Source organism: Acanthopagrus latus, chromosome 4 (assembly GCF_904848185.1).
Source record: "Acanthopagrus latus isolate v.2019 chromosome 4, fAcaLat1.1, whole genome shotgun sequence".
Taxonomy (NCBI): domain Eukaryota; kingdom Metazoa; phylum Chordata; class Actinopteri; order Spariformes; family Sparidae; genus Acanthopagrus; species Acanthopagrus latus.
This window is the reverse complement of record NC_051042.1, coordinates 21,538,740-21,555,111: the sequence shown is the minus strand read 5'-3', so window position 1 is coordinate 21,555,111 and position 16,372 is coordinate 21,538,740. Positions and strand designations below refer to the sequence as shown.

Here is a 16,372-nt window from a genome sequence, read left to right as displayed (position 1 = left end):
TAGCAGTGTTTGCTCCACAACATAAAAATGAAATCACCAAAGTCAAGGCCCTAATGCATCTTATAGAGTTCTCAAACAGAAAAAACATTGAAATATGCATTGAAAATTTTCCATTCGTCCATTATCTGTACCCGCTTATCCCATACAGGGTTTTGGGTTCTGGAGCCAATCCCAGCCAACACTGGAAGGTCATCAGTTCATCACGTAGAGATAAACAACCATTCACACTCATATTCACACCTCCAGGCAATTTAGCGTAACCTAACCTGAGTGTCTGTGGGCTGTGGCAGGAAGAGGTTCCGCTAAATATTTTCTCCATAGATATTTTTTGAGAATATAAGAACTCCACATATCCGCCTATACTCTCAGCAGACTCCTGCTGTTGGTATATTGTGTTATAGGTACATTAGCTTGTGCAGAGGATGCAGTGAAAATGTGTTAGATATTGATTCATGTTGAAAAAAGGGAGAAATCTTCTTAGACCGTGGAGCCTGTCTGGTGCACGGTTTGAAACTAGTTTATTTGCTTATTTGCTTATGATCAGAGAGGGAGACACTATGACAATCCAACCTAGAAAACAACAATGGGAACTTTGAGCCAGAGAGTTGAGACGTGAACTAACTTCATCTCTCGACCTGTAATCGCTGGAAATCAGCCTCTGAACTGTGCACTAACAGTCTGACCTCTGTTATCCTTGATGCCAGTCACAAGTTTGAAAATGACAGGGGGATGCTGAAGAAGGAATAAACCTGAACTCGAGTGTGGGGCAGATGGAGCAACAACTGCAGGTGTTGAGAGCTTGGAGCTTTAGTTCAGCTAACACTTGTAATGCAAGCAAACCCTGAAAACATCACTTTGTTAGATGAGGCTGCTGTGGTGGATGGAGCTGCCTCACGTCGTGTCACAGCCTTGCATCCAGTGTGGTTTTCACATCTGATCGGTCCTGTTTAAGTACAGTCTCAGAGCATTGTTGCGAAAAATGATTTTCATTGGCAAAAGCCCACTGACAGGCACGTCTCCCTTTCCTTTAAATATTCATATACTCAGTAATGAATAGTATGTCACAACAGTGCTGTGCTAATTTGAGAGGAATACTGATATGAAAAATTGAACAGCTGGGTTTTAATTTCACTCGGTGGTCCTGCTCCTATCTGCAGGAGCTGAGACAAGTCTGCATTCATTCTTTGATGACTAAAGGCAATGAGCTCCATTGTAACACATCTAGGATGTAGGCAGTGAATATATAATTGCTTAAAGAAGGAGTACACATTCCATGCTTCACAGGGAGGTGGGAGGCACAAAGCACTCAGGTATCCTTTTGTTAAAACTGAAATCATTGTGCCATTGTGATTTAATGTAAAAGAATTGCACTGACGTAGATGATGATAATGTGGTCACGCACTTGTACTCTGATGAGTTTTCTTCTAGGTAACCATTTCATGGTGCGTTGCAGGCACAAAGCGACTAACACCTGAGTTTCTCCATACGCCTGCTCTCATCAGCTACTTCTTCTGTGAGGAGAGGAGCAGGAAGCAGTGATTAGAGTAAAAGCCTTTCCATCTGCAACCTCCACAAGAGCCCTCACATGGTGCTCGCGGGCAAGCGCAGAGAGCACAAATCAACACCCATTGATGAATCCTCTGTAATCAGGTGGAGCAAATCAAGAACTGGATGCCCCCTTGTTGCATGAGCTGATGAACTGTTTCTACTTGCATTGGGTTTCTTCAACATGCCACGATTTGAGCAGCCAACAAGCAACATAAAAAAAGCACATTCAATAACATAACAAAAATGTATTCTATATAGAATCTACCACAACCTGTTATAAATGATCATAAATGTGTTGGTGGTCAAAAGGTGTTGTTTCCTTTCTGCCCGGCCATACTCAGTGTTAACACAAGATGGCACTACAGCCTCAAGATGTACGATGTCTTCTCATTAGGCCGCAAACAGTGCAGCAGTGGAGATGGTTCATTAAAATGGCCATTCTTACTTGCTTACCCACACTGATAAATTCATCACAGTATTCAGCTGTGTTTATCTTTGGGTTTTTAATGGGTACGAAACAGCAGGAACACAATAAACACAGTGCTGTCACACGCCGTAGGAAAGATGGGCAACACTGTTACATTTGTACTCTGTGATTTCATTGTTGTGTACTGTTTTTGTCTGTCCATCCTGGGAGACAGATCCCTCCTCTGTGGCTCTTCCTGGGGTTTCTTCCATTTTTCTGTCTTGTTTGTGTTTTTTATATTTCATTTTCCAGGGAGGGTTTTGTTACTCAAATAGAGGGTCCAGGGACACAAGGTGTCATTCACTGTACAGATCGTGGAGCCCACTAAGAAAATGTGAATGTGATATTGAGTTATATCAACCAAATTGTCAGACATGTTACTGTAATAATGTGATACACAAGACAATAGACAATAAGTCTATAAGTATATGAAGATACAGAGACAACACGCTGACCAAACAGACATAGGGGCTGGTTTTCACAAACATCTGGACTGCTGGTGCACTCCTGTCTATACAAGAACAACAGATGCGCACTGTGTCACATCGTAAGCTGACCCAGAGAGCATTAAAGCCACCGGCCATTTCACATCCGTGTTAACACTGATGTTGTGACAGCAATTAAGACCAGGCAGAATGATGAGCTGTTATGAGACAGCGTATTCTGTCCGCGGGAGTACACGAAGCCCTCAGATAGACATCATTCCCCATGACTGAGCTGCTTGTCAACCCTCAAGGAGAGCTGAGGTTGCTAATGCACACACTCCAGTCCCCTGAGAGACCCGCTCAGCAAGACTGGCTGGGAAAAACCCTTATGGAATCTGCAGGAATGAAAATGATCTCTGACGATAATTTAGTTCTAAAAGGACATCTTTTCTTAAAATACAGAATTAAAGATGTAAATTTGTAGCATGGGACAATGCTAACACCAAATTCCTGGCAGTAAGAGAGATACAGAGTGTCAGGTTTTCTATTTGAAGAGGGAATCCCAAGAGGGTTTCTGCAGCTTTGACAAGTGCCTAAAAGGTTCGCTGAAAACACTCACCTCTCACAATCAAATATTCCTAACTCTTTTTCTCTGAACGACTTAAACCCATAAAAGGATTAAATTCACTCAAGAGACAAAAGTCAAATGCTCTCTCCTGGCGACTCACAATTCGGAGCCTAAAACACCCAAAATGTTAAGAAGTAAAATGTTGCATCCAGTAGTGAAATAAGTAACATGATCCTGGACTTAACATACTGCACTACAAGTAAAAGTCCTGCATTCACAACCTTAAGTAAAAGAATGCATAATGTAAAAAGTATTTTCAGCAAAATAGTTAAGTATCAAAAGTTCAACTCATTGTTCTAATAACATGTCAGTGTTTTACTATTATATCTGATGTTTTTTACTCATTCTTCAATTTATCACATTTGCATCAGAAAATTTGGAGATAAATATTTTCACTGGACAGGAAAGGTATGACAAATTGTAATCAGAAACTAATTTAGTAATTAATAATAATCATCACGCCATTTCACTTAACATGTATTAAAGCTAGGGTTTACAATACTGGAGAGCTAGCAAGACAGCTAGCAAGATTTGAAAGTGGCACCTCCTCTAAGTGCCCCCCCCCATCCCGCCAGGGCTCCGTCCAAAGCCACGCCCCCACAAACTTGAACGCGCATCTGGCAGCGGGACTCAGCAGAGTGAAGGAGATGCCGGAGCACGACGCAGCAATCAGCTGAATTTAGCGGGGAGCAGACAGGAAGTAAAGTGCCGGAATAACAAACAACATCCGGTTACTTTTCAAAATAAGACGCTCCGTGTTTGACTCCAGCACACGTCGTGAGGACAGCTGTCTACCATACTGCGCCGTGGTGGACGCAAACCGCAACCGGTGGGGACTGCCGGAGGGCGGAGCAAAACCGGATCGGAGCCACAACACAGCAGACCATATCCAGTGGAAACTGGGCCGACTCATTAGCCATTCTCATGGCTAAAAACAACACACAAAGAAGCCAACATTAGCATTGGGCTAATACAAGCTACAGACATTGCCAAGTTGGCAAACCTTACATATTTCATGAAATTAACAAATACCCATGAAACAAAACAAATCATTACCTGTCCAACAGAAAGAGAGCAACCTCTGCATCACTTTTCAGGCCCTTCACATGCCCCAGTTGTCTCCACCACTCAAATGCAGCAACGCTGTTGACTCGGGTCTGACTTCTTTCTTTATCCAGAGCCTATTTTGTTGCAGCCATTTCTGCCTCAGGCTTTCTTTTCCTTGCCTTTTTAGCGGGCGAGCTGTTACATTTGCATTTTCTCTGCCATTGTAGCCAAATAAACATCTTCTCCTGCAACTCTGTATTTCTGCAGAGGAGTGTGCTGAATATTTCCGGTATCAGTGAAACGTGACGTGTGAGCAAGCGGAGGAGGGAGGGACAGAGGGGGGCGCAGGCAGAACGAGACATGAAGGCATCTGACCAATCCGAGCTATTCAGGCTGAAAAGCAGGGACTGGTCAGCTTTTTCTCAGCCCTGCAGCTGCCACAGAGGTCTGATTATTCTGGTTCCCTTTTCTGAATACATAATATATTGACAACTCTCAGGATAGCAGGACCATTTCACCCAGTATAACAAAATGTGTTTTTGAACAACATTACAGACCCTAGCTTTAAGGAAGGAAGAAGGATTAAGGAAGTTCATCTGTTATTGTTCCTTTCTTACCTCAGTGCTTTCACCTGTGTAACTTGAAGCTGTTTCACAGGCGAGTTGTTGGCCTCACATGCACACACTGTATGTTTATAGACTGTTTATCAGTTGTTGTTCAACTTTCATCCAGAAAGAAAACCGGGCACACGATCAATCAAAATGGTACCCATCCATTATTCAGAAGCCAAAGCATAATGATTATTTTTAATAATGTACTTTAATTCCCTAACCTCCAGCCCAACCTGTGATCTCACACGGCATTGGTTGGTAGTGATTAGCATAATTCAATACAAATTATTCATCATAAGTGCCTTCATCAGATGTTAAACCAAAGAAACTGAAAAATAGTCTGATGTCAAATGTATATGCGTCGATTGTAATGGCAAACCCTGAGGCCTACTGTTTAGTGTTATTAGAGATATATTTCACTTTCAGCTTATCAGAGAAAGTGGTTGAAGTGGAAAGAAACTTCTCAAACTACATTATATTAAACTTTTGATAGTTCAGCTGTAAACAATTGTTCCAAAACTTTGTTGGTAATCTTATCTCTGTAACTCGGTTTTAATGCCCTGTTTTCCTTTACAGAAGTGCCTAATGTGTAATACAATAATAGAGTAGGCGATAAATTCAATTATATTCTTCTTCTATCCCACAAAAATATGCATGCTGTAGCCTACTACAACACAGCACAATTACTGAATGTGAACAAATTCCACTTCTAAATTAGTTTTAATTACAAACCCCTAAATTAAATTTCTGTACACTACGTGCTGAGGGAACATAGCCAGCTTGAGTGACTTCCGGTACAATCTTCATCAACTGAGACAAAATCATTTCTTAATAAGAAAAACTAATCCATCACACTTCTGCTCTAAACGTGGCCCCAGGTTTTGGAGATATTTCCATTGCATATAAAGTATGTTTATAGGAAGTGAAGTGCTGTATTTGGCAAAAGCATGCTGTCTTAATGAGACTCAGGTACTGTAAGACACACTACTGTTTTTATTCGACAGGTTCATTCTGTAGTAATGTGGAGTGTGAGGCAAGCATTTCAGATTCATAATGCTTTATTTAATAGATCATCGACAAACCATTACATTACAATACATTCTTCTTCATGCTTTGTAAAATTAAGACAAGATGTGTACATACAAAAGGTCATTATTAAAGGATAAGTTCACCCAAACATGAAAATTCAGTCATCGTTTACTCATCCCCACGCGGTGAAGTGAAAGAAATCCAAATCTCCAGAATTTCAAAAGATATTATTTACAGCCTCATTAAAGCCAAAAGCCCTGTCTGAAGTGGAAACACAAGCTCAGCAGCATGTATATGGTGTAAATATTGTACAACTTGGATAACACCAACTAAGCTGTAGGGAGCCATTTCAGGTTGTTTTTTTTTTTTTTTAAGGTTTATGTTTTATGATGTCTTTTATAAGTCCATATCTACTTTGACACTGTTTTGGTTTCAAACACCAGAAATGTGTTGTGGACTACAAAACTTCACCTGACTTTCCATCGATTTGGGGGTGAGGAGATAATGACTTTTAAAGAACTTTCATTTTGTGGTGAACTTATCCTTTAAATTGATCATGTTTTTCACATAAATTTAGAGGCAAACCTTCTGACATTCAATACATTAAGATAATTCCCAAGCTTCAATGTTAGAGACACCAAGCAGCAACCATAAGTCTAAAATAAGCTGCATAAAATGTTTGCGTTTCAGTGTCCTTTCGAACGTGAACTTAAATGCACCACGACGCTGAACTCTGTTCAGACAAAGATGACATGAGCATCGCCAAGGTGAATCCACAAGATACTGAGAGGAAGATCAAGATCTTAACGTCTCAAAATAAACAACCGCGGCCTCAGAAGTCACCCAAGTTATCTCTTTGCTGCCACATATGCACTGACCTTTCTACTCCGTGGCTGCTTAATTACTTTTCTCCTTGCATAAACTGAAATGCCGTGACTTAAAGGTTAACTTCTCCCAGCTGTTATATGCCAAGGTCTTCATCGTGTGGTTCAAAATTGAGGTAGATGGCCTCAATCCTTCAAAGTGCTTGTAATTGGAAAGTGACGTTAGTTCACAAATGTCTCGTATGAATAGGTGCCTAAATATCAGGTTCTTGTGATGAACTAATTGACTAACCTCAAACGTCTGAAGCGAAATGTGTCGACCCCAGCAACAAGCCCAGACGCAGAACAGCCGACACTGATAAAAGAGATTACACAACTGTACGCAGAATAATGGAAGACATTTCTGGGGCGCAGACAAGGTTGATAGCTATAACTATAAAACAACTAAAAGAGGCCATCTCTGACAGGAAATCAAATCTTGTATGCTTTAGTAAAACGAAAAAAATCCAATAACTTATAAACTGAGCCTGTGTTCTAGATAACTGAACACTGCTTTTAAACTGAAAATGTCATAAAAAGGAAATAAAAATGAAACAAACACACAATAATCAATATAACTCAGATTATGATGATGTAGACTGTACAGGGGTTATTTCACATACTTGCCATGATAGCCCGTCTTAGTATCAACCATTGCATTGTAACCCATATGTCTCATTACTTTATCTCTTACCCATGACACTTTATGTAGAAATTTCAATAACTTGACTTTGGTTAAACAGCCCAGCCAGTACAATGTAGGATAGCACAGCAATCACTGAGCACGTCCTTCAGCTGCTGTCATCCTAAGCCATGCTCAGCAGTGTACAGGTGGAAGATACACTGGAGGAGCGCTCGTGGACGCTGTTGTTATTGTCCGCAACTCCTGACACAAACTGTGTCGTCGAAGCGCTGCAGCACCCGAGGGCGTCGGCCAGTTCTGGGCAGAGTGCCAAGGTCAGCCTCTGGAGGACGAGGTGGAACTTCCTGCGGAAACTTCGGTTTATCCAGAAGTAGAAGATGCAGTTGAGGAAACCGTTGGCGGTCGGCAGCCACACCACCACAAACTCAACCCACTCTGGTACGCTGCTGCCTGAGACTGCTGTGAGAAGAACACATGCCAGTGATGAATCAATTTGTTTTTATCTTCATTAAATACATTTGTTTGAGTCATTTTTTTCTCCAGCTTCTAAATTGTAAATTATTTAACCACGTTTAAATCACATATTTGACCATTTTCTGATATTTTATAGACCAAACATTAATCAACAGATTAATCAACACTGAAAATTACTGTTAGTTGCAGCCCTAATAACACAAGACGGCAGCTTCTGAATGAGAAAAGTGGTCTGCCTTTTGTTGACCTTAGGTAGGAAAGGGTCAGTACTCTTAACTATGGCTGGTTCATGATCAATTAAATCAATACATTTACTTTAAACCGAGATGAGAATGCAATACATCAACTGGTAGTAAAAAAAAATTAAATAGAATCACCCCTCGAGATGTGAGATTTTCCCCTGAGAGCCATTAAATGAAGCCATCAACTTATCATTTATAGTCTTGATATAAAAGTACAAAATTAACTGATAGATTTGGTGACGAGGAGGCGACCACTTTACAGTGAGGCTCACGAGCATTTGCAGAGCAGCAGCACACTTTGAAGTTCCAGTTAAGACTGTCAGCTTCATTTTGTGGGGATTTTCATCCATATCAGATTAATTACAGCCCTCTTTGGAAAAGGTCTTTATGTCCAAAAATATTCAGCTGTGACTCGATCATTCAGTCTTGACTACTCCAAGACAGCACATGGTTGGGGTAAATGAGAAAAAGTCAAAAAAGGTTTGAGTCATAAAACTGGCATTTAATCAATATATTCATGCCCAGAATCAGATAAATGACTCTGACAGCCAGTTCTCCCAGCACAGCTCTCACTGAAATCGATAAAGAGGGAGGACTAAGTACTCAACTTAAGATTCAAATACCTACTTATGTGCTCTACTGCTACCTTTGAAACTATAAATCTGACTTAAGCTTAAAAAGTACCTGAATACCAGAAAAAGCCCTGGTTTGGGTGACCCAGTGTCCCACTTTATGTGGTACTGCACAGCACTTTTTTCCCATGTCCCCGTGCCCCACATATTGAGAATATGTCCCACATTTTCATTGGCTACAGATTTCAATAGTCATACCGCTGCAGGCAGCGAGACAGAGCTGTGCTTTCCTAAAATCTGGTTTTAATCCAAGGGTTCTGAGGAGAAAACACAGAAGGCTTTCATTTCACAGATGTGTTTTGTTTTAATGTCCTATCACTTCCTTTGCTGAGATTCTCTACGCCCTGAAGTGGAATATAATGGAATCTAGCATTTAACACACAGCGCAGCACTTCCAATGATGCAGGTCAGCAGACTGTGGTGGTAAGCTAGAACTTGTCATTCCTCCCACACGCCAATTACAAAAAAAAATGTCACATGGTGGTACAAAAGCAGCACTGAATCCTCCACAGCACAAAGCACAGGTCACTAGCTAAGATGCAGAATGGAATTGTTTGTTTTTAGGCTAACTGAACATTAGATAAAATATAGATATATATATCAGGTCACCCTCACCCTGGAAATATGACATATGTGCACATATGACTCAAAACAGCTTAAAGTTAAAACTCATACAAGAATGCATGCTTCTCCAGTCATTGTAAGGTCAGCTGTGTCTACGCCTGGAAGCCTCATTCTATAAACATTATTTCACATATTCCATGACAGTTAATGCCACATAATCCAGATACGTGGCACATCAACAGGATGCATTAGCTAAATTATTCTGTAGATCATAACAGATTTAACTTTCTCAGATGATTCTGAACTCGTTGCTGGAAAAGAAACACACAAAGTCAATTTTGGAGCCATCAGTGGAATAAGTGGTGTTTTCATTTTGCATGGGTTTGTATTTAGATTTAGTCTTTAAAAAGGTGAATACCAGTGTCTTCATTTTCCAGTGGCCGAGTTCAATTATTCGAGCAGCTGTGTCAAGAGGAGCCAAAATCTGGTAAAAACGAGCAGAGTGAAACCAAAGAAGATGTTTCCACTGAGAACCATCCAGGTACAAACTGTTACCATGATGTTAGTGAGCTGCACCCAGTAAGAAAGCCTGTGAAATAAACCCCCCCCCCCCCCCCCATCCACTCGCTATCTGTATATTCCACCAATGTCCACATTGATAAATGGGCTGTTATATATTGGAAGCTGTTTTTCAATAAGAGAGTCACCAACATATTGACTGAAGGAAAAAACAACCCCATAAATCTCAGTGTAGATCAAATTATAAGGCCTTATAAGGCAGATATAGTGTTGTGTGGAGTCGTGGGGGAGACAACTTCAATTTTAATAGCCAAGCTTTACATATTATCACACAAGACCGCTTAATTTGCTTGCACAAATCCACTGTTTTTCAATCTCCATGAAATGTAATGACTTGTTTTATCATAAAATAATGCCGATAATGTCAAAGTCACTCTTGGACTGTGTACAAAAAGCTAAAATTGGGATTAAAGGGAGATGCTTTTTCTTTTGTTGGGGTTAATTCACAAAAAAAAAAAATATATATGAATGTAGACAGGCATATATAAGCAATTTGCTTCTGCTAGAGTCTGTTCAGTCACTTAATACACAGACTGTTTTTTTTTTCTGTCTGTCTATACTGTTTTTGTTTTTTTCAAAAACTATTGTTTTATGTGGGATGACACCCCCCCCACACACACACACACCCAGCACTCTGTATACACGTATATCCCACTGCTTACCATTGTAGATCATGGTCGCCATGCAGGGGGTCCAACAGGTGTAGTACGCTGCCATCACAGGCACGAGCACCCTGGATGCCACGTTGTGTCTGCTGCGCCGCGCGCACGCGTATTTACGCAGTTTGAGCCTCTGTCTCTTGGCAGCGCACCACACTCTCAGGTTGGCATATGTCATGATGATGGAGCAGGGGAAAAATATGAAACACGTCAGGCTCAGGGAGTAGCCGACGTTTGTGGAGTAGGACGGATTGCAGACCAGTGACGCCGTAGAGAAATGCACCTCGATGATGCCACCCGGAAACGATATTGGCGACAGTAGGAAGGGGGGGAAGCACCAGGCGAAGGCGATCAGCAGCAGCGTCCTTTTCCTTGTCATCAGAGACGAGTACTGCAGCGGGTAAAACACCGCGATGTACCTCTCCAGGCTTATCGTGGCCAGCGTGTACATGCAGGTGGAGTAGACGGTGGCATTGCAAAAGGCCACGACATGACACAGAGCATCTGGCCCTTCACTGTAGTCCTTTAGCAGACTCACCCACAGATTCAAGGGCATAACCAGCAGTCCGAAGGCAGAGTCTGCAGCAGTGAGAGAGAGGAGAAAGTACCGAGAGTTTCTTGACCAACCAGCCACGGAGGAAGTTATAACCAGGAGAACTGCAACATTTCCCAAAGTGATCATCACTCCCAGAACGATGATTATGCTTACTTTGAGGGAGCGGTGCGTCAGCTCCTGTAGCATCTGAGGGTCGGCAGCTGACAGGTTGGAGTCGCCAGGAGCTGAGGAGTTAAGCGTTGAGAACATTTTCCCCCCTCAGAGTGGCATGAGCGCAACCAAAACACAAGACACGTGGGCCATTAAAGCGCAAACAAACAAACAAAAAATAGGCATGAGGATGTGTGGCTGTGTTTGGAAGCAGCATGCCCCTCAGCTCAACAATCAGCAGCACACCTGGTGCAATTAATGTGGGCAGGTACCAACCAGTGTCTCTGCAGCCATCTTACACACCAAGACATCAAATCATCTGCTGATGCATCTAACTCATTTGTAAATGTGTAAATTGTATGATTGATTTATAGAATATGTGCTCCTTCATTGTGGTGCTGCAATATGATGCTGTCTTACAATATGCTTCATGTTGTAAAACTTCAAAATACTCAAATATATACAAATATGATTTTGATTGAATTGCTTCAGGAAATGAGGTATATCTGTTTCATACACGGTATGGCCTTTTGTAAGGCAGTAAACCAGAGCATCAATTGAAAACTGTACTTGAGAACGTTATCGTCGCTTTCAGATAACCTCCCCATTCACACTGCCATTCAGCAAATTTACATTTATCTGTAGATTTCCTACTCATGCATTTATTCATGAATCCACATGTCGATGCTGTATATGCTAATGTGTTCTGCATATGTGGCGCATGTGTTCTTGTATGTGCACATGGCGCTTTTGATGAGATCTTTCTGTGGCAGGAAATATCAAGCAGGAGTGGCTCACAGTCGACATTTTCTCATGGAGAGGCTGAGACACTTTGAAGGTTTTGTATAAAGGATATATTTTTAGGTATTTTTTTTATACAATATTTAAATGACATCAGTAGATTAAAAGATAAATTCACCCAAAAATGGAAATTAAGTCATTATCTCCTCACTCTCATGCCGACAGTAAGTTGGTGAAGTTTCTTGGTCCACAAAACATTTCCCGAGATTCACAGCTAAACAGTGTTATGTTAAACAACCGAAGTAGATGGAGACTTGTTTTAAAATGTAAAACAAGGGGGGAAAAAAAAGACATGAAGTGGTCCAGACAGCTTGTCCGTTGTTATCCAAGACTCTGTGGAAGCACAGAGATCCTATATTGATGGGGAAAGACATTTTTTTTCTGACAAGCATGTGCATCCACTTCAGCTTTTAGTTTAGCAGCCACAATGAAGACTTCATCTCTAAAAAAGGGAGTTGGATTACGCCAGATTTGCTACACGGAGCCATTTTTCCCCGTCTGCTTGAGTTGTTTAGGAGAATGCTGCAACGCTGTTTTCTGCTGTGAAGCTCTTCACCCAGCTTTCCTTTGCATATGTAAGGATTTTTAGATATGAGACTCAAGTCTACTCATGAAGTATTTATCTATTATCTGATTACACATAGGGGCTAGACTAAAGCACATTAAACCACCAGGCTGACCTGTATGCTCTCTCTGTCGCTTTATTAATTACAATTAGCAGGACAGTTTCAGCCCCACGGGGCTTTCATCACATCCAGTCGGGTTGTCTCACTAATTATAATTAATAAAGGTGTGACGTGAGTGTAAAGTGCAGTGCCTCTGCAGTGCTTAATATTATGAATTAAGTGTATAAAGTATTTCTCATGAATAATTCACATTTTTTTTCAAACTTGTAAATTACTGGGGGGTTTTTTTATTATTCTGTGGCTACATATCAGGTGGCAGCAAATAAAAATGCAACTTGTGACTCACAACCAGCCATTCCCTCAAGCTTCAGGTTTGCAGCTTCCATCACCAACAGTAACAATGAGTCAGTGAACAGTCCATCACTATTAAGGTTCCACAGAAGATGTACGCTCAGTCTCAGCCTCGGAAGCCTGACATCTTACAGCCAATCATGGTCCAGTTTCCATCATCAAACACCATCAGTGTCAGGCTTTCCCACACCCCCCATTCCAGTGACAAGCAGAAGTGTTTTTGTCTGCACTGCTGAGTGTGAGCTGCCAGCCTCCCTCCTAAAGAAAAAAAAAAAAAGAACTACATGACACAAGGGCAAAGAAAAGGGCAGGACAGATTGTGACTGACCTTTCCAACTCAGGTAACCATCTGTTTCAGAGGTATTCTTCTGTGTGACAGTCAGTCCATTAAACAGCATATACCAACACACTCAGCCACTTTCCTGCATCCCCAAGGACACTCTTACCCATGAGTTATTATTTCTGTGGCAGACAAACAACCGCACATGTCTTATTGTCCTCCATTCAGTGTCAGAAGAAGCCACAGGATCTTTTACTTAAAGCTACAATGTGTAGGAACTGGAATTCCACCATGAGGAATAATCAGAATTTGTCAAGAAACTAAAGCTGTTACCTAAATGTAGTGGAGTAAAAAGGACATTTCCCTCTGATGTAGTGGAGTGCAAGTATAAAGTGATAAAAAATTGAAAGACTTAGACACACAATATGTAACAAGGAGCCTTCTTGGCAAATCTTGTTTGCCGAAATTGATGTTTTTAAGAAAAATACCTCAAAATCTTCACTTTAAGTGCAGTATCTTAATAAATGTGCTGACTTACATTTCACCACTGCTCCCTTTTGCATAAAGAAGAAGATGATTCCAACTGTTAACATCACAGTATATAAATGGATCCTATGCCCTTGGAATCTAGCTTTTGTGGAAATAATTAGGACATTACTTTATTATGTGTTCATCATCAGAATGATAGAACATGGTTTTACATTGTGCAGTAAACGTGTAGACCAATGAAAACCTCAAATTCAGCTCATTAAAGATTTCCAAGTCCACGGTGACCTCTCCAGAGTCCTACAGCAGCTTCAAAGTCATCAACATAATTTCCCAAGAATCTCCCAATAAAATTAATGTTTTAGCAGCGATTGCAGCAGCTGCCATAGTGTGCCGTGGGAGGAAATTAACCAAAACTATACAACACAGACCGGACTGTAAACATACATGTATATGCAGTATATGGCCCGCAGACACACAGCATCTCTGCACTGCTACCATAGCCCAGATCCCCCAGAGGATAACTGACAGCTATCTGCTTTTGATATATGTGTTTCTCGCTGTCCTAATGAGCGGATTCCTCTTGGTGATTTTGAACACGAGGCCTGGAGGAGGGGGTTGAACTCGGGCTCCTGGGTTAATATTCTCAGTCCCCCTCCCCTGGTTGCACTCCGTCATGTTCATTGCACAGTCGATTGCATGCTCCTTACCTGATTCTGTCTCATTTTGAGAGGATGTAGAAGCACCAGACAGCTACAGATATAGCACAAGATGCTACATATAGCCTTTTTGACCTATATAGCCCTTTTTTTTCAGGATGTAGATACCAGCTCCATTTGTTACTTCCCATACGGTTTATCAGCCCATGTCACATAAAATCCAGAGTTACTTTTTTTACAGAGTAACCTACGGCGGGTTTTGAAAAATACAAACAAGAGGGGACTCTGAGACATTTTTCTTCTCCTGTCAGTTCATTCACAAATCCAGCTGCTTTGGGAGTATTTATATGTGGCTCAAATCACGAGATATTTTCATGTGACAGAGTTCAAGTGTTTGTGCGTGCCTTTCTGTGTCGAGTCTACATGTGTGGGCGCGTACACACACAAGCAGCACTTGCCCAAAGGTGCATGTGCAAATGTAGTTGATCCCATGCGAACACAAGTGAGATGAGGAGTGGATGAAATTCGTACATGCTTGCAATTGAATATCCTGTGAGTGGGAGGACTCCTCCATCGGCCCACCTACTGTACAGCACTTCCTGATGTGGAGGAAGGTAACCATTGATTTGATCTGTCTGTGCATGTGTGTGCTTGTCTGTGTGTGTGTGTGTGTGTGTGTGGGCAGCAGCACCATCTAATTCTACCGGTGAGGGTTGATGCATGATGTTTAGGAGAGATTGTATAGCGGGGCGGTTTGATGGCCGATTGTGTGAAAACTCGATGTCTGTCTTGACAGTCCGTCTAACTGATAACAGGGCTCTGCCAGCACAGACGAAGCCAACCTGGCAGACTGTGAGTTATTAAAGCGGTGTTGAAAATATATCCTCTTTGTGCCTACACACCCAATGTGTACTCCCTGTTGACTCAAATAAGGAAGACCCAGCCCGCGCTGTGTGCAGAGATAGGTGCGGAAACTGAATGGAGAAAGTACTGTAAGTGGACTGCTCATACAGAAACATACAGTGCATATCAAACAGAACAAATGTCGAAGAAATCGCTAGATGAATCACACTCAGATTTGACTAAATCATTCCATACAAATAATACTCGTGACTCTGCTGCTGTATAATACTCACATACAATGTGTGGGGTTTCCTTTATGTTTCATGAGGTGAGACAGAAGCAATGGTGGGAGTGTCAAATAAAACAAGCCTATCAGGGGGTTGCAGGGATACGTGCTACATCCCTAAATATTTTGTGTAGATTGAAAGATGGCAATCTGGTGCTCCACATTCGTAAAAGAAAAAAAAAATTCAGGGTAATTTAAGCAGCACATGTTGACCCTGTTACACAATGTTTGTATGTCATCGTGCCTCTGCTTCTCTCCCTTGGACCAAAATACCTACACTGAGGCTAGAATATCAGCCTTGCATAACAGCTCTTTTCATTTAAAAAGCCTGGGTATTGAATATCATTGAAGATCTTTTATACTTTTTTTTTATTTTGTCAGAGAATCACCGTTGAATGCAGCTAATGTGCCTCTCTGTAGTCGATCTTATGTAACAGGGGTCTAAACCCCTTGAAGTGGGGTTGTCACACAATGGAAGAGTGAAGGCGAAAGAGTCCAATTCCTGCTTTTTTAATGCTGTGCATTAAGCATTTTAGCAGTACAGTAGCTTCAGCCTAAGTGAATGAATGAATAAACGTGAATCATGAAATGTTGCACAAAAAAAGCACTGCGATTTTCATCGTGTGTGTGTGGTGATGTATTTCACTTCTTTATAAAAAATCTACAGTGTGGAACTGTGAGCTGCCAGAAAAGCTGGACCCATTGATTTGACCTTTGCCAGTGGTTGCAACTTGCACACTGCCATACAATCCTTTGTTAGCCTTGCAGTCAGTAGTGTGGCAGCTTTATTTGTATGTAGGTGCTCGCAACTGACCTGGAATGAATGCAGTCACGACCAGATTTCAAGGTATTACTAGTTGATTTCTGGCTTCTTTCAGTTACAAGCCTTCAGAAGTGCAAGAGGAAAGTGGTAAATGGGAGACG

The 16,372-nt window shown here is 41.4% G+C and overlaps 1 protein-coding gene across 1 annotated transcript; it reads right to left on the bottom strand.

Annotated features, from left to right (window-relative positions):
* Window positions 1-5,765: 5,765 nt before the first annotated feature.
* On the bottom strand, window positions 5,766-12,593 carry zgc:162592 (uncharacterized protein LOC561993 homolog). Its single transcript, XM_037096248.1, has 2 exons — window positions 10,414-12,593; window positions 5,766-7,719 (listed from the first exon to the last, which is right to left on the bottom strand). Exons 1-2 carry the CDS (start codon window positions 11,213-11,215, stop codon window positions 7,424-7,426), a joined length of 1,098 nt encoding a protein of 365 aa, XP_036952143.1. The 5' UTR covers window positions 11,216-12,593; the 3' UTR covers window positions 5,766-7,423.
* Between the last annotated feature and the right edge of the window lie 3,779 nt (window positions 12,594-16,372).